At 39.4% G+C, this 19,120-nt stretch overlaps 1 protein-coding gene across 1 annotated transcript in view; it reads left to right on the top strand.

The window, feature by feature from the left end:
* Positions 1 to 19,120, top strand: part of Vps50 (VPS50 subunit of EARP/GARPII complex) — a 115,466-nt gene that overhangs the window by 79,482 nt on the left and 16,864 nt on the right. The window contains exons 20-22 of the mRNA XM_057784866.1: positions 1,591 to 1,697; positions 15,831 to 15,952; positions 17,954 to 18,034. Coding sequence (XP_057640849.1) covers positions 1,591 to 1,697; positions 15,831 to 15,952; positions 17,954 to 18,034 — 310 coding nt within the window. The remainder of the gene's footprint in view (positions 1 to 1,590; positions 1,698 to 15,830; positions 15,953 to 17,953; positions 18,035 to 19,120) is intronic.

The following is a 19,120-nucleotide window of genomic DNA, read 5'->3' as shown; positions in this document are numbered from 1 at the left end:
GTTGTATTTATTAGATATGTTTTTAAGAAATATTTTGGCGAAAGGAAAGCTTTGTTTTAATTGAAATGGACACGTAAGGTAGTGTGTGCTACTCATGTGTCTCCACTTTTGTTAGCATTACTGTAGCTTCTTACCTCCAGGCTCTCTCCCTTGTAAACTGTTCTTGTTGTATACTGAGATTTTTCCTTAGATAGGAATTTGATCCAGTTCCTTGGTGTTTTCCTTGCTTATGTTTTATTGGCTCACCTTTGCAGTTAGAGAACCCGCACAACCCTTAGGCTTGATGCTTTGTTGGCCCCGTCTCTGCTTGCCTCTCTCCTGGCACTATCCTTTCCTCACGTATTGTACATGGCAGCAGATTCTCTTTGCTCTGCCTGATCCATAACCACACCCTTTCTAAAATATTTTTATTGATTTTCTGAGAATTTCATTCCATTTTGGTCATATTCATCTTATCATGTTATACCCTTCAAAAAATGGTCTTATAATATATATATATATATATATATATATATATATATATATATATATATATATATATAAAACTTCTGCTTCTCTTTTGGAAATTGTGTTAACCTGTTAACCTCATACTCAGCCATATCTTTTTTTAATTTCAGTTCCATAGAGGATGTTTTTCTTATAAGTTTCTAAAATCCATAGGTTTGATACATTTGTGCCTAGGTATATAACTTTTATAGGAAAATCCTGTGTTTCAGAAGTGTTAACAGATTTTAGAATGGATGCCACTCCCAGGCCTAGTACACAGCTCCTGTACTGGCTCAGCCTCACATCAGACACACAGCAAAAGCAGCCCAGCTGCTAAGGGCGTATCACAGAAACAGCTGGAATCATCTAGATGAACTCCAGAATACTCACTTCATCAGGGGATCCAAGGAGTTAAAAAGTGATAGACAAGGAACTTAAAGAAGAAAGCAGACGTTTCTGTCCTGCCAGCAAGTTCCCACACAACCACACTGAGACCTAATGTTAATTATGTGTGCTAGGCCTGTAGCTTAGCGTTGCTACTAGCTAGTTCTTACTACTTAAATTAATTCATAATTCTTATCTAAGTCTTATCACGTGACTCATGGCTTGTTACCTCATTTTCTGCACATCTTGCTTCCTCTGTTCCTGGCTTGAAACTCCTAGGACTCAGCCCTTCTTCCCAGTCCTTTTAGCCTGGCTCTCCCGTCCAGTCTTCCTGCCCAGCTATAGGCTATATACCCCCAATGAGAGTAGTACATATTTATAGTGTACAAAGATTGTTCCACAGCAGAGTGGTGACCAAGAAAACACAGACATAAGTGGAATAAAATAGCTGACTATTTGGGATTTGAAAACTGGATTCAGTAGAGATAGACATGCTGACAAGCACTTACGGTGGAGTTTTCAGAATGCCTAGACTCAAAGAACTACGTTTCTAGAACTTTATTTCTTTGTTTACTGTTTCTCCTCTCACTGGGCTCTGAGTTCGCATATGTGTAGGATTTCAGTAAATAATTTGTGAGTGGGAGCTAGATGATAATCTGAGTAACTGACTGGTTTACGAATCTGCAGTCTAAGGGCATTTCTTTTGTTTTCCATGTGAAGTGTTTCACGAGAGACCCTTAAGAGCAGGAAGAAATCAGATTACAGTCTAAATAAAGTGAACGCACCAATCTTAACAAATACAACGTTGAATGTAATAAGACTTGTTGGTGAGTAGCCATACCTTTCTATTTTTAAAAAATTATGTCAGTTATAGCTTGCTTTAGTTACTGAGTTATTTTTTACTTAAATTTCTTTGCATGGTTAGTGTGTGCTGCAGTGAAGGATTTGAGAATCTTCTATGTCAGTGCTTCTTATGCTGTAAATGTTCCACATAGTACTGTACAAATATTAGTGTCAACTTCATCTTTCCAGTTAGCTACTTAAGGTATTGTGTCTTCTCATTTTTCTGAAACATTCCAGTTGATTGAGTTAGAGGTCTGTATACAAGGGTGATAGTGCCAATTTTACACCACAATATTTTTCTGTTTAATTGCTTCATAGAGCTTCCCAGCCTTGCTGTCAGAGAAGCAGAGTGCAGAGTGATTTCTCCTTCCAGTTGCAGGATATGTCTTGTTGCAGATAAGACGTTTAGATGATCTCGTCCAAGGCAAACAGGGACAAATGCCATCCTAAACAAACAGCGCCAAGGGAGATGTCGATTTTTAATGTTGGTATTTCAGCATCTTGCGTTCTTTCAGGCTTTATATTTCACAAATAGATCCATGCATTTGATAGCTAAGTTAAGAGAGCTTCTCACACTAAGCACGGATGTTAGCAGCTGGCTGCAGGAGCTCTACGTTCTATTTGTGAGGTTGCCTTTTATCTACTGCTTTGTTTGAGTAACTTCAGCTTTCATGAAATGCTCTATTATCTAAGATAACCTCTAAACATCATCAGTGAATATGATAAAATATACAAAATGCTTTAGTCCTACTTTCTCTAGAGAAAAATATGCAAAAGTCATATTGAAATGAGAAGAAAAGATATATATTTTCAAGCCCCAGAAGAAAAGACAGATTGAAAAAGCTATTCTGTGGCTAATTATTGTCGGAATAATTAGCTTTTCTTCTTTTATCCAGGAGAGGTAGCAGAACAGGCATGAATAACTCTTTAGAATTTGCAGAATCAGAATTGAAAGGGTGCTAAGAGGTCGTCTGGTGTAAGTCCCCCAAGGAGATTTCTTTCAGTGGTGTTGTAATATGTGGTACTATCATGCTTTTGTCTCATGGCTCAGAGTTGCTCAAAGCCTACTGTGGCACAGAATACTTATTCTGCTGATAAACTGAGCTCGTTGCCAAGAATCCCTTCCCATGTTCAATTAGAATAGTTCTCAATTCTGTGTGTTAGAATCAGGCCCCTAAAAGATAGAGCATTACCTGTGCTTTTTGTGGTCTAGTTTTTCTGCCGTCACTGGTCAGCTACGTGAAGGTAGCTTTCTGGCTGTCCTTTCCTGGTGCTTTCCACCCCCAGCCCTGTCACTCCACTGCTGTGATCTTCACTGATAGATACTCTGAACCTTGTAGAGCCTTGTCATCTCTCTCAACCTTATGGGACTTAGAAGTACTTGATGTTTTGGATACACTGCTTGAGATGGTTTGTCTGATTTTGCTGTGTTAAATTAGAAGCAGCTGTGCCATATCAATGACTTTAGCCACATGAAGTGTCTGGGGGCAGTGCCAAGAAATGTGGATACTTGATACTCTGATAGGGAATGAGGAAACAGGTAATGAAAATAATGTAGCTGGCCACATATAAATGGTCTTTTATTTTCAAACCATACCCTCTTCAAGTGACTAGAGGAGTCATATCTTAGGCTGAATGTTTTACTACATTAAAACAAAATGAACAAGGCTGTCATGTTTCCTTCTGTTAAATCCAACACCAAATACAGCTCTTAATTTCTTGGTTAGTGTAGAAATTAGAAGAAGGCTTGTATTCTTCTGTGTCTGTTAGAAAGCATCCCTATTCTTATTGCCCCACCCCCACCTCCACTCTGTGGACTTTTCTGTCTCCCTGGCGGCGCCTTTCTCATCAGTTTGTGAATATACATAAAGTAGAATTTGAAGAGAGCCTCTCAAGGCAGGGGCAGGGGGGTGGAGGGTGAGAGGCAAGAGGTGGGGCTTAGGAGGTAGGGAGATAAGGAATGTCTTTACTGAATACTTGAGGACTGAATGGCAAAAGTAGTGCTTCTCCTTGTGTTAATAAGAGAAAAATGTTAGTGGGGCTCCCCATTTCAGAGGCTGGGAGACTTCCCTCTGATACCCTGTGTGAGCAGAAAGGCATGAGAGCCCATCTGTCCCACTGGGGACTAGCTTTGGCACTCAGGGGTCTGCTCCTTGAGGCAGGTTTTGTTTGAACATGGTTGATAGGTTTGAAGGACAGTAGATACATTAGCAGAGGCCATATTTCTAATAACTACAGAGCTTAAGACAACAAATACACTCAGACCTCTGCACTTAAATTGAAAGCAACATATACTGGTTTGAGGGATCCGGAGGCAGAGCGTGACTGTGGTGTGCATACAGGGGAAGAGATCGTTCCTTCATTGATACTTTTCTTTCTCACTCGCTTCATTATTTATTCATTTTACTACTGAGGATTTTAATTTGAAAGATAATGTGGGGAAGAGGCTTAAAATTAAAATGCCTCCAAGTTAAGCAAAGCCTTTGAAGTCCAGATCCCCTTCCTTGGAGAAAGCACCCCACCTTCTCCTGCTTTCCTTTGGAAGTGCTTATGCGCCTCCTCATTTGCTTGGTTTTACTTTGGGTTCAAGACTCGCCTTACACTGTGCATAGTATTCTTTATCATGTCTTTTCCCCATTTCCCATTTCATGAAGCTTCATTGAAGCATCTTTGGTGTGACATATTGCAGCATGTCCCATTCTCTCTTCTTCGTACTCCTGACGTGTAGCCGCGTGCAGCTTAGCTTTCCACGCTCTGACTTGAACATTTGTTGTTTCATGTGACAGGACGTGATAAACAGGGCCACAGCAAATTCCCTTATGTGAAAATACGACCTTAGAACACATTTCCTAAGTGCTTCCCCTGTCTGGATTAAAGAGTGCACACATTCTCCATTCCACTGCAGAGGTTCTGTTAGTTTGCCCTGCTGCCAACAGTTTGGGAGGATTGGTTTCTCAGTCTCACTAACACATATCATATAGATTGAGATGCCTGTCTGATAGGCTAAATGACATCTCATTCAGATATGGATTTAATCATGTTTGCGTTCAAACATCTTTTCTTATGTTTAAACTACACTTCTATTTTTGAACTCTTGTTAATATCTCTAACTCATTTTTCTATTTTAACTTTCGTACTTTTCTTTTGAGCCTCTCTGCTTTCTTTCAGTCTGTCCGCCTCCTACTGAATATAAGAGTCATGGAGAGGTCCTTGCTCTTAAGGAGACCAACATCGGAAATAACACACCAAACAGCAAACTTGGGTTATTTTAGCCCCATAAATATGCAGAGAAGAGATAGGGAGAAAGAATGATTAATGTTTCCCCTTTTGTTTAATGACTAATTGGCTTATTGGGAATGGGGCAGACATCCTGATGGGCTTTGAAAATTGAATATATCTCACAGATGAGGAAGTAGATAAAGTCTTTCTGGATAGAAAGAATGTGTGTGTGCAGCACATGGTATGTTTAGCGAGCATGGTGGTTTAGGGAAGATGGGACTGAAAGGTAGGCAGGAACTACTGAAAAAGACCTCATGAAGTACCCTGTGGAGACATGAGTCTTATTTTAAATTAGAAAGCAGTATTTTCATATGTGGTGTGTAAGGAAAAATGTATGATCTCTTTATAGATTGTATACAATATTAACATTAATGCTGATATTTCATACATGTTATTATAATGTATAAATTTGCTTTAAAACAATTTAAATTACTTTCAGAGTTGCTAGCTCCATATATAGCCATGTGTATTAAGAGGTTGGCCAAGAGCTCAGTCTTTAGTATCTCTCTCTAGGAAATGATACTGGATCTATAATGGGCTTAGCTAGAATATTTCAGCAACAGAATGAAAACTTACCAGACACACAGGTAATAGACCTGTTAAGTTTTACTCCAGTTCTTCCAATACATTGCCCAGGTTGTATTCTCTTTGTTTCCTTTTTTATTAGCCTTTCCATTTTGCCTTTGCATATGCTTCATACACACACACACACACACACACACACACACACTGATGACCTCTCAAGTAAGTGTGGCAGGATAATGAACATTATCTTAGCTTATATTTTATTTTTGCATATGCTCTTTTATACTATAAGCTCCAAACAATGAGAAAGAAAACAGGTTTTGCAGCATCTGTGTATAGCACCCAGCCAAGTACATTTTACTTTTGTAGATCTCCAGTATCTATAGAACCTTAATGTTGAAAATTTTGTCTCTCAGGGTAACCTTTTCCCAGTGGTGCCAGGAATTCCCTCCACCCTGGGTGTTTCCTTTCACCTATGTATTCCCTATTCCACATGGGAGGTATAGATATTGCTTGAGGAAATCTTGTGTTCCTTGGCTATGTCATTCAGGAGGAAGCCACATCCTTCTCTGTGTCTTTTACTGATGAGTTGGCCAAGGCAGATGACTTAGGTGTCTTAATTTTAGGTTCTGTCCATGACTGATATTTGGTTTCTTTTCTGTCCTCCTGTGTCTCTTCTCCAGGTCTGGAGTTGTGAAGAAAAGCTTTTAATTGTTTCTGTGAAACTTTTCCTTATCTTTAGATTGGACTAGAATTCCATTATACAGCATCCTATGCTCCCTTCAGTGCACTCATCATAATTATAATTTTCTTAAGATAACACCAACAGCTGAGATTTATAACCTGTGTATCAACTGTGAATGTTTTGATGTCTTGTGAATTCTATTTAATATCTTTTTTAAACACTTAGAACACAGAGACTCTGTGAGATGCACCTGGAAGGTGGGAGAATCCAGGCTCTTCTTTCCTAAAGCCAACAAGCTTTTCACTTTGGTGAGGAGAAATTATGGATACTAATTCCCATTTATGGACAGAATTAAGTTACCACAGACTAGAAAGGAGATCATAAGACTTTCCTGTAATGCATGGCCTGGCCTTTCCTGCTCACCTGGGCTGTGTTAGCTAACTGTTCTGTGGCTATCAGAAGCAATGTCCACACTTTCTAAAGCTGGCGTGCTGAGTTCAGAGCTGTACTTTCTGCTTCTCTCGAGGTATTAAATCTCACAGTAGTACACTGCATACTGTAGCTCCTGAGAAAGAGCAGGAGGTACCTCATTGCACCCTGCCAGCAGTGCAGAGGATTGCACAGGCAGGAGAACATGGCGGACGGATTCCTGCCACCATACACAGAGATATTTCTAGGCCACATAGCATGGCAGATTTAGCTTTTACTCAGATAAAAAGGGTTTATATGCTGCTTCCCAGAGTTGAGGTGGTAAAGATGGCTCCCACCTGATAGTCTCAGAGGTAGTGAACATGCCTCCACCATGTTGGACTCTTCAGAGTCAAAAGGCAAAGCAGCCTTAGTCCTTCCACTAATGTGGTTTGTTAGACCAAGATCCCCCAAAAGGTTGCCAAAAACACCCCCTAAAATTACTTCTCCCAACAAAAAGCAGGAAGCAGTTTGGAGAGAACTATGCCCAAATTCCCAAATAATGTTTGTTTACATTTAAAGGGGGATATGCTATAGAGATTTTCATTGGTATGGATCTTGGCTTATTGATACAAATTTAAGGTCAATTTTGTGTGTGTGTGTGTATACATTTATTTCTGCTCTTGATTAAGGTATTGTATTTGTGTAGCTCATTTTAAAATGTAATGCATAATTAAATTTAGGCTAATAGAGCGTCATCTCTAATAGTCAAGCTTGTAGTTATGTTTGTTATTTCAGATGGATAGATATTCTTCAGATCTTTCAAAGACTACAGAATGTGGCATTCCAATGCATCTACATATTTCTTGTCAATTTAACTTCACTGACAAAGGAATTTATACAGATTTAATTCTGCAACATCATTTGCATGTAGGACGTAGTAATGTAAGACAATGGTAAAAGTCCTGACAATGTCAAGAGAAGATAGGTCTAGTCCATTGTGGGGTTCGTCTTTTTTCTTCTTCTTCGTTCTTGTTTTGTTCTGAAGGGTTGCCTTGGGAGTGTCTGGACGCATATATGTATGAGAGGAAAAGAAGCTAACCTCAGACGTCAGTTCCTCTGGAGCCCTCCAACTTGGTTTTTTGTTTGTTTTGGGATTTTTAAGACAGGGTTTCTCTGTGTATCCTGGAGCTCACTCTAGACCAGGCTGGCCTTGAATTCGAGAGATCTGCCTGCCTCTGCTTTCCAAGTGCTGGGATTAAAGGCTTGTGCCGCCACTGACTAGCTCACCTTGTTTTTATGAAACAAGCTTTCACGCTAACCTGGAGCACATCACGTGGACTAGACTGGCTGGACAGGAAGCCCCAGCGATACACCTCTCTTTCCCTCCCCCCTCCAGCATTGGGATTGAAAGCAAGCACCAACAGGCAGGCTTTTGGTGGGGAGTGGGTGGGAAATGTGGGTTAGAGGAATCAAATGCAGGTCTGCAGCCTTACACAGTAAGCTCTTTACCAACAGAACTAGTTCCCTAGCTTTTTTAAAGTCAAGGTAGTCTTGATTTTAATCTTTCATTAAGTTTGGACTTTTCCGTCACAAATAAGCTGCCTGAATTAAAAAAAAAAAAAAAAAAGAACTTAGAACTTTTCATGAAAAAAAAAGACACATCTGCTCCTGGCAGCACGAATCTACTTCAAGAGGATGGGCATCAAAGAGGCTCCTCATGGAGTTGGTTAGCCATTTGGACGAGAAACTGCTCTTGCCTGGACTGTTTGATGTTATGCTCTGTGAACTGAATATGCAGGACCCACAGAGAAATGACTGCTGAACTTGCCTAAAGGTGTTCCTGATTCATGAAAGTCTGCCAGACATTCTGCAGGCCACAGAAGAAAACAACTGATGGACTTTGCCATCACAAGGCAGAACAGGGATCTTCAGATTTTCTGCTTCATGGAAAAGTCTGCTGGATACTGTGTGCCTGAGGGCTGAAGACGGGTGCCCGCAACCTTACAGAAGAACTTTGGGTGACTGTCCAGGCAGCGAGATGTCTCTGTCAATTCTAGGGGTTTGGAAATTGCTTACAATGCACTTTCTGTTGACTTAGGTAATTTATCCTTCTGGAGTCTTTGATAGAGTTGAATAGATAGTTATAGTTTTCCTTAGTTATGATTTAAAAAGTAGCTATAAATATTGTAACTGTAATTCTTGCTTGATACCTGTTTTGTTATATGCAATTTTACTACATTAAAGTTAAAACATTCCTTTTCATTTAGACAAAAAAGGGGAAATGGCATGGGAAGTCCTTCTGTGTATTTGTTGCTTTTATTGGTTAATAAAGAAGCTGCTTTTTGGCCAATGGCTTAACAGAATATAGCCAGGTTGGAAAACATACATACATACATACATACATACATACATACACACAGATAGATAGATAGATAGATAGATAGATAGATAGATAGATAGATAGATAGATAATAGGCAGAGTCAGGGAGAAGCGCCATGGAGCCACTGGAGGAGAAAGATACGAGCCGGTAGTTAGAACCTTGCTGGTAGTCCACAAGCCTCATGGTAAAATATAAAATAATAGAAATGGGTTATATTAAGATATAAGAGCTAGCTACCAATATGCTTAAACTATTGGCCAAACAGTTTTACAAATAATATGGTTTCTATGTGACTGTTGTGAGTCTGGGTGGCTAAGAAATGAACAAGCAACCTCCCTCAACAGTTGGCACCCAAGGGCACCAATTTGTTAATGGAGGCTGCTTGCTTGTTCCCAGCCACCCAGACTCGAAACAATCACACAGAAACTATTATTTGCAATACTGTTTGGGCAATAGCTTAAGCGCATTTCTAACTAGCTCTTAAATCCTAAACTAACCCATCTCCATTAATCTGTGTATTACCATGTAGCTGTGGTGGCTTAATAGCAAGGTTCCAGTGGACTTCCAAGGAGGTGTCTGTCTCCTGTTGGTGGCTACATGGCTTCTCACTGACTCCTCCTTTCTCCCAGCATTCAGTTTAGTTTTCCTGCCTAGCTCGATTCTGCTAAGCCACTGGCTGAAACAGCTTTATTCATTAACCAGTAAAAGCAACAGTTTACAGAAAGACTTCCCACACCACTCTTGGTCAGTTGGTCTTGTCATTTCTCAGAAAAAAAAATGTGAGAGGTAAATATTTTTCATTCCTGTTAATTTCTGTGTTCTGCTTTTGTTTGAATGACAGTTCAACTGTGAATAGAACTAAAGTTTGTTTTCTTTGGAGCTTTGAACTTCAAGTGTTCTTCTTGTTCCTGTGTAGATGAACTCCTGTTTCCCACTGTTGTACTAGTGCTTAGCCTCTTTAATTGGTCCTTTAGTCGTACTTTCCCCTTAAATAATCTCCCACCTTGTTACCAATTTGCAGTGCCTTCTGGGAGACTTCTCTTGTCCATTTTGTTCATTTGTTTTTAAAATTATACTTGTATTTCCTAAGAGCCCTTCTATATTCACCCTGGTTTTCCTTGTATTCTCCATGATTTCCATGATTATTGTTCAACTTCTGTGGCCACATAACCTACTCTTATTTCCTCTGTTACCAGTTTCTCTATAGTGTTACTTCCTTTGTCCTCCTGTGCTTGGTGGTATTTGATTATCTATTTGTGTCTAAATGTCTGGACAGCTGTCATGGGAATCTTCCTTGTGAATTTGAACTTGTTTTGGCCTAGTTACTGCTACTTAGTAAAATCTGTGCTTCTAAGCATTGTGCAGGATACAGTGGACTCAGCTGACTTCCTGGCAGCCTTTGCTTTATGGAAACAGAGCCCTGACCGAGGCAAGGCAGATTGTAATCTAGTGCTTGTATCCATTTCATAAGCCTTAGCTTTTTTAATTTAGTATTTTCAAAGTTCAGTTGCTCAGCTGGTTGCTTGTCTTGCTTGAATTTAGATAGGTTTATTATAAACCCAAATTGGGAGCTTAAGATGGAGAAAGAGCCATGATGTTTGTGTTAGACACAGATGTCATTCATATGGCAGTTAATCAGCCACATGGAGTGCAAAGGCACTTTAGAGAAAGAGTGAAAAAGTCCAAAAGGTAGACAGGAGAGAAAAAAAGGAAAACTTACCTCTTTCTGAGATGGGGTTCAGAAATGTGGGTGGTGTCCTAGAGCCTCGTGGTAGTCCTGGAGTGGCTGTGCTGGGGCGTATGCAGGGGTCAAGGAAAGAGAAGTCACCTAGTAAAAGACTCACTGCCCTTCTGTCTGGTTAGCAGTGATTAAAGTGAACCTGCCTTCTTGCAGGGTGGGTCCCTTAGCCAAGTGATTGGATTAACTCCTATATTTTGGTGGCGTGTAGTACTGGGTCCCCACTCAGGCTAGAGAAAGTTTTCCCTTACAGGTCTCCGTAGAGCCCTGATTAAGCCTACTACTGCTTCCTTTTGAAGAGGTAACACTGAAATAACTACGGATAGACAGAGCCTATTTCCACCATGAAAAATCTGGAGATGCAGTGCCAGCACTGCCCACCAGAAGGGATGCGATTCTAGACTGCAGTTTCGGTTTCAATTCCAGCTATGGACAAAGAGCCTCTAGGCAGGGTCCTCATTTAGGGGAGACAAGGAAACAGCTCTCGTCTGGCTTTCCTTCCCAGAGAACCAAAAACATCCATGGAACTGCTGCTCTGGGGGACCCCTTCACCAAATCTGCCTGTCCGGTTTCTAGCCCGTTCTTACCAGTCTCCCCTCTGAAGATTTCCTAGCTGACATTTAGGTGGTCCATCTATCTTGTTTCTTCAAGCCAGGTGGGGTTGTCAGATGTGGCATTTGGGGTGCCCTCCAGTGGGGCTGTCTAGTTGACCCTGAAAGTTAGTCATTAGTCCTGTTTGTATAATGAGCTGTGTAGGGAACAAAGGAAGTTGTTGACTGGTGCCTGGATGGAGATATGAGGGGAAGAAAAGGCAAAAGAGGAGTTCAGTTAGGAGAACTGAAGTTGGAACCCTTTGAGCAGACACATCACATACACCACGTCACACAATTAGGCATGTGTTAAGACTGCGGCAGAGAACCAGGAGATGCCAGAGCTTCTCACATGTCTTAATTAAAGTCTTTTAGGATCTCTGGATGTGCTGGGACATCTATCCATTGGGTTCCTTCTCAGGGTAATTTTTCTTTGACTTTCAAGGTTACACTCGTCTGAGAGTGTTAATCTACTTTCAGGCACTTTGGTAGAGTGGCTAGAATCACAGTAAGGTCCCTCAGATGGAATGAAGGGGAGGGGGGAGGGGCAGATTTAGTCATCATTTGAGTTTTAGGTTAAAACAACACAGGCCATGTCTCTTAACTTCCGGTGGTGTGTAGTAGAATTGAACCAAGGACCTGATACCCTATATCTCTATAACGTTTTCCTTATCAAAAAGAGATTCATTAAAATAGTTATTTCCCCTGTGGATTTAAGCCTCTGTCTACAGAGTGCAGTCCCTTTGGTTTTTAAAAATCATAACAATCATTTTCATTTTTGGTTTTACTTTCCTTTTGGGAATTTAAAAACCATGTAATATATGTGGTCAAAATTAACATTTCTTTTTTTCTTTCTTTTTGTATGCCTGCCTGCCTGCCTGCCTTCCTTCCTTCCCTGTCAAAGTCATTTAAGGGTCTGGTTTTCAGGACCCTCTTAGGCTAAGGAAGAACCCCTGGTTTCTCTAGCCTTTGTGTTTGTTTATTTTTATTTATAGAGATTATCACCTGCTATTTACTTTAATTTTTTTGTTTTTAAGTGAGAAATCTTAAGGGCATTGGTTTTATTAGGTCGTTAAACTTAGCACCCTGTTCCTCTACTGCCCGCCAGGAGGGCATTGTGGGTGGGGACATAGACGAGCGCAGTTGTCTCAGCCTGTTCTCAGTTTTTGTGCCAGCTTGATTCTCAGTAGCTGCTGCCTGGCTGAGTGACTTTTTACATCTTAAAGTTTTCTATCAACCTGTTTCCGTCATTTTTAAGATTTTTTTATGTGTGTGTGTGTGTGTGCGCTCTTGCTTGTGCAAGTGCCTACAGAGGATTGGATTCTCTCTGGGGCTGGACTTACAGGTGGTTCTGAGTCTACTGACATGTGTCTTTGGAACTGAACTCTGGCACTTTATATGAGCAGTGCTCACTATTAACCATGAAGCCATTAATCTAGCCTTGGCCATCCATCATCTTTTTTTTCTGAAACAGGAATTGGCAAACTCTCACGTGTAGGCCACTTTTGTTTTATAAATAAAGTTTTATTAGAATATAGACATGCTCATTTGCTTATACATTGTCAACTGTTTCTTGCCCCCCCCCTTTTGTAGTAGCAAAATTAAGCAGATAAAAAAGAGGGAAGACCAGTGACACAGTACAGTTGCCATAGAGACTGTGTGGTATGCAGAGGTGAAATATCTGCCACTTGGTCCTTTGTGGCAAAGATTTACCAACCCATTCTGATATTTTAAGACTTTTTTTCTCTCCCATCCCCCATCACTGTGTGCGTATGTCTGTCTGTATTTCTTTTCTTTCTTCAAACCTACTTTCTTTCACTTTCTACTCCCTTCTCTTCATAGACATGGGCTTAATTAATTGTAAAGGCTTTAATTTCATTAGATTTGAAGATATATGTAAGTCTCCACAAGAACCCAAACAAGGGGCCTGCTCTGCCCCTTGAATTGGAAAGACAAGAGTTTTCCCTGTTAGACACTGGAACACCCTGGTGGACTGCTGGTTCATGCTCCCTTTCACTTACAGCCTTTTGAGATGGGAGAGCTGGGACTCTGTGTGGTTCTTAGACTTTAACACAAGGCCCAATGTGTTGTTGTATTTAAAAGGGTTTTGTTGAATTAATGCTTTTTTTACATTTTCAGTATTGTAAAAAAGTTCTTTTGCTTTTTTTAGGCATACATTTAAAATTGCTTTACCCACCTATGTGTCTTAAGATTATATGATCAATGCTTCGTATTAGTAGAAATGAAGAGAAGCTGTTTACTATAGATGTGTATGCACCCTGATTTTCTAATGAATCACCTACGATTTTCTTTAAATGACTGGAGTAATAATCTGTTTTTATACTTTTCCTTCCTGGGGTCATGCTGCTTTACTTGTAAATGAATTGTGGTTTAGGAAATTGTGTGTTTGTACCTGAGTAGAGGCTGGCAGAACGACTTCAGAATGTTCAAGGAGCAAATCTTTCAGGTATTTTTCAAATGTGACTTTTAGGGAAAGGTCTGGATATATGAAATGATTGCAAAGTTATTTTTAAACAAAAGAGTTGCAGACAGGCATAAGAATAGATTGATTGATGGATCTTATTTTACTTTGATATATTTGCATTATTTTTTCCTGACCATCTGATTCTTAGAACTTTATGGCATAAAAGTTGAGGTAATGTTCTCTCGCTTTGAAGAAATGGCATTGATATCTAACATTTTCTTTTCTTCCACTTCAATTAATATGTGGATTTGGTTTTTGATGGGTTTTTAAATCATGTCCTCTTTAATAGTGCCAATTTAAATTTATAGCTAGCTACAGGTTACATGGAGTTGAGCCAAGACCTGAGTTATTTTGAAATTCAACACATGGTCTGGGTTAACATTTTATATCTACAAAAGAAGTATAGATAAAGCATTTCTCATGGGTATACATATTTCTTGTTAGAAATGAAATATAACTAGAGACTTGGAGTTGTGTACTTGATAGTTAAAACTTTCCTTCACATAAATTGGTAAATGTTATTCGTCTCTTAATTGTGAGGGGAAACTCAATGTATGTTTAGAAGAGAACATAGAACTCTATCAAAGGAGAGAGTAAGAAATATGTATTATTAACCCTTTGAGGGTGTTGAACTTCTGTGTATGTGACATGATAAATGTTCTTGGCTTTTGATATATGATTTCACAGAGCTAAAGTTGAAGGGCATTGTAGTAAGGGGGGGTGCTAGTTAGTTCCCGGCTGCTTAGCGCCAAAATAATCATAAATGAGGAGCAGAAGGAGGGAGAACATGAGCAAGGAAGTCAGGACCACGAAGGGTGCACCCACCCGCTGTGACAGTGGAACTGATCTATTGTGAGCCCACCAAGGCCAGCTGGTCTGGGACTGAATAAGCATGGGTTGAAACTGGACTCTCTGAGCATGGCAGACAATGAAGGCTGATGAGAACCCAAGGACAGTGGCATTAGGTTTCGATCCTAATACATGAACTGGCTTTGTGGGAGCTTAGCCTGTTTAGACGCTCACCTTCCTGGACGTAGATAGAAGACCTTCGTCTTCCCGCAGGGCAGGGAATTTGGACTGCTCTTCAGTATGGAGAGTGAGGGGAATGGAGTGGGGGGAGGAGAGGAAGAGTGGGGATAGGGAAAGGGTAGTGGGGGGAGGGGGCAATATTTGGGAGGAGGGGGAGGGAAATGGGAAACGGGGACAGGTAGAAATTTTAATTAAAACGTAAAAAAAAAAGAAACTGTATTAATTAAATCACAGCTTGTCCCATTAGCTCTAGCTCCTTATTGGCTAACTCTTTCATCTTAATTTAACCCATCACCATTAATCTGTGCATCACCATGAGATCGTGGCCTTACCAGCAACGTTTCAGGTGTCTGTCCCCAGCAAAGGCTCCATAACTTCTCCTTGACTCCTCCGATCTTCCTTTGAGCGTACGGCTTACTTTTCCCCACCTACCTAAGTTCTGCCCTGCTATAGGTCCAAAGAGGTTTCTTTATTTATTAATGGTAATCATAGCATGCAGAGGGAAATTCCACATCAGGGCATGGCATTGCTTTCCCTGTAGTTTTCCCTTGCTCAGCTTTCTCACTTTCCTCACTTTTGCTGTGTGTCTGGGATTTTCAAACAAACCAACCAAATGTTTTTCTCAAGTATGCTGTATATTACCTTATTGCAGTTAAATATTTTTGAAAAAATTTTTTTTAAGTAGAAGCATCTAGAACAAGGCTTGTGTGTTTATACAGTGTCATCTGCTCTGCAGAAGAGTGAAGGAGTTCCATCAGAATTAGTAGGGAAACATGGCAGTAGGAGTGTTCAGAGTGCTGCCTTGTAGGACATTCCAGTAGGTTTTGGAACTGCTTCAATTCCTGCCAGCTACTAGAAATGAACTCACATGACGAGAAATGCAGTATTTCACTATTTGAATTTTGATATGACATTCTTATTGCCTTTCAAGAATTATATAGTAACAAAATTTAATTCTGTCCTAATTAATCTTTGGGTTCTCTTTTCTTTTCAGGGAAGTACATGCAGATGATGAACATTCTTAAGCCAATCGCCTTTGATGTTATCCATTTTATGTCCCAGCTATTTGATTATTACTTGTATGCAGTATATACCTTTTTTGGTCGGAATGATTCAGTAAGTCAACTTTTGGAGGGAAAAAAATTTCTTTTCAAATGTATTTATTTCCTCAAATTTGAAGTTTTTTATTCTGTATATATACTTAAATTGTGTGTGTGTAAGTTTTTATAGTCCATAAAACTGGGTGAAACTATTGAGAATTTTTCATCAGATATAGAATTTTTATGAGATGTCTGTATGAATGTATGGTTTATACATTAATTTTAAGCTTTGATATGATAATTGCATCTTGTTCACATCTTTGATGGAAAAATTGAAACAGCCTTTTTAACCTTGATATATTTTGACAATGAAAAATATGCAGGCTTCTTTATTAAACCTGGATCTATGTGCAATTATTACATAGTAATTGAGATAACTTTTTAATATTGGCTCACAACCTTAGCACAGATCTTTATTAAGTGAATTAGTTTTGCTAACTGGTACATGTGCCTTCCTCAGAATTACGTCTCCCATACTTACCATACTAATGAGGGATGGGGCAGTAGTGAAAGATGCTCAGTTCATGGCATGGGGCAACTGGAATTCTTATGCTTCCCTAGTAGGGCGAAAAATTCATAGCTTATTTAGAAATTGTCATGACAGTAACTTATAGAATTATATTTATTATGTGACATTTACTCGCCTGGTCTACAAGAGTTAGTTCCAGGACAGGCTCCAAAACCACAGAGAAACCCTGTCTCGAAAAACCAAAATAAATAAATAAAGAAAATGAAAATTGATGTAATGGTCAAAGATTGGAGTTCTCATGGTAGTGCTATACAACAACCCAAGCTGATGTTCTGATGTTCAGTTAGAGATTGTGTCATGTTTAGACTCTCAGATAGAATTAAACAACGCAAAATGCCGACACTCTCACACCACAGATGGGTCTTAAAGGCATACTAAGTTTAAAAAGTCTACAAAAGTAAAATTTACTCTGATTCTTTTCAGGAAAACCAAACCATGGTGATACATGGAGGTCAGGGGTTAAGGGTGGGAGGAGATAGGTGCATAACGTGTGGTGGCGTTTTCACGGGGAGAGAACTCTTTCCCTTAGCTTAATTGCGTTGGTTGAAAGATCATCACAGTATTGGATATCACACACTTGCACTGACTGATACATAGTTTCATATAAATTTTAAAAGGGGAGAGATGAATTAATGAAGTGTATAAAGCCTGTATAAATAAATCAACTCGCACAGTGTGTCACACATCCGCTTTAGTTTGGGTGGGAGGAAGTAAAAATAAAAATGTGTGCATGTTTGTATATGCTCACATAATCACACACTCATCATATCTATGCCTACGTTAATGACATTGTATTTTATAGTTTACTACTAATAACATTTCAGTTTCTTGGGTCACAGGATGGTTTAATTTTTTTCCAAGTACCTGTATGTATTTATTATCTTAAATTTAATTTCATCAGTTGAGTTATTATACAAGTGACTGACTAACTTGATGTTTCAACATTTAAGTTTTCTCATTTATGGACTGTGGGATGGCATCTGTGAATGCTTTGACTTTTTTTGTAATGAACAGAATTCAATGCTGTGAAATATTTGATAGACCTAAGAGAAGATTTTATTTCAAGTTATAATAGACTTTCTTTAATTCATGTATGAAAAAATTGCAATACTTTGTTTTTGCTTCTATGTTAACATAAAAGATAATGTGTACCAAAGTGAACCTTTCAGAAACAAAATCTTAACTTTTGTTGCTAAGAATATTAACTTGTAAGAAAGAAGTTCTGCTGCACCATTTTTTCCTGATAATTCACAGGGTCATTAGATGTTACTGTGACCTTCAAGGCCATGGAGACTTTGTTGTTGGGGGAGGGGGGGGGGGCGCTAAGATAAGACTTTTTTTTTTTTTTTTTTAAATGTGTTGGCATTTTAAAATTTTAAATTCTGGAACCCGCAGAAGCTAAGTATCTGAGTAAATAAGCTCCACACTACTTCAGTCTTCTGCAGCAGTTCCTGCAGAGCTGCGTAATGTGGTTTTCTGTATTTTCAGCTGGAATCCACAGGACTTGGCCTCAGTAGTAGCCGATTAAGAACAACGCTAAACAGAATACAAGAAAGCCTTATTGACCTGGTAAGTAATGAGCTGGAATTAATTCACTGAACTTTGTGAAACAGATAGTCATAAGTCAACTGTAATAAATGTGCATCTGTACACCCGTGAAGTGCCTGAGTCCTTTAGTGTTAATGGTTTTTAGTCTCACAGAAAGTAGGAATCTGTTGCTAATAGATTAATCTCTGATTGGGTAAAGACCAAAGATCTGTGTTCAGGGAATGTCGGACTTTACTTTATAGTCACCTTGACATTCAAGAGCAAAGTTTGGGTGTGATTTGCTTTGTAGCAGGAGCTACTGGTTCTTGACTGGTCTGTTAGATGGTGAACTGAATGGTTTAAGGTTATATATTAATACAAAGGTGATCCTCAGTGGTTTTTAGGCTATCCTAAACATTGAAAACTAGAAATATACTTTTTTTTCTTCTGATTGAAGTCACTGTGGTGAGAAACCGCTTGCCAAGACTTCTGTGTGCTTCTACATCGAGCCAGTCACCTCTTAAACAAGTGTCCACATTCCTGTTTTTTTCATGCTGTATACATCGCATGCGTACTATTGTTATGGAGATTCTTACAAAGCAAGAGTAATATATCTGTTAAGAAACAATGACTGAGTGTGGTGGTGATGCAGGCCTGTGATCCCAGCCCTTGGAAGCTGAGTGAGGGCGATTGAGAGCTCGAGACTCTGTCTTGGAAAGTATTTAGGTGTGTACGTAATGAAATAGCGAGACAGTGGAAAAAGAAAAACTGAAATTGTATATTGCCAAACATTGTTATTGTATTATGATTTTGTCAGTATGCAAAAGGAGCAATTCTTATCTTGTTCTTGAGTTGTACATTTTGTTGTGGAGAGGCATGTAGACAAATGTGTTCTATAATGTTTAATATCATGCCAGGCCCTGATGAGTGCGGTGATGAAATGGAATGGGGAGTGCCAAGATAGTGCTTTGAGCAGTGATGGAGTCTCTGATGACCACTGCTGCAGTAGAAGAGATAATTAGTGTCTACTTTTTTGGGATAATTTGGTTCCACACATCTATATCTTGAAGTATTTGTAGGTCATTGATTACAGGATCCCATATATACCACCAGCATTCATATCCCTTA

The sequence above is a fragment of the Chionomys nivalis genome, chromosome 1 (genome assembly GCF_950005125.1).
Source record: "Chionomys nivalis chromosome 1, mChiNiv1.1, whole genome shotgun sequence".
Taxonomy (NCBI): Eukaryota; Metazoa; Chordata; class Mammalia; order Rodentia; family Cricetidae; genus Chionomys; species Chionomys nivalis.
Note: the sequence above shows the minus strand (reverse complement) of the source record. Positions and strands in the feature narration are given on the sequence as shown.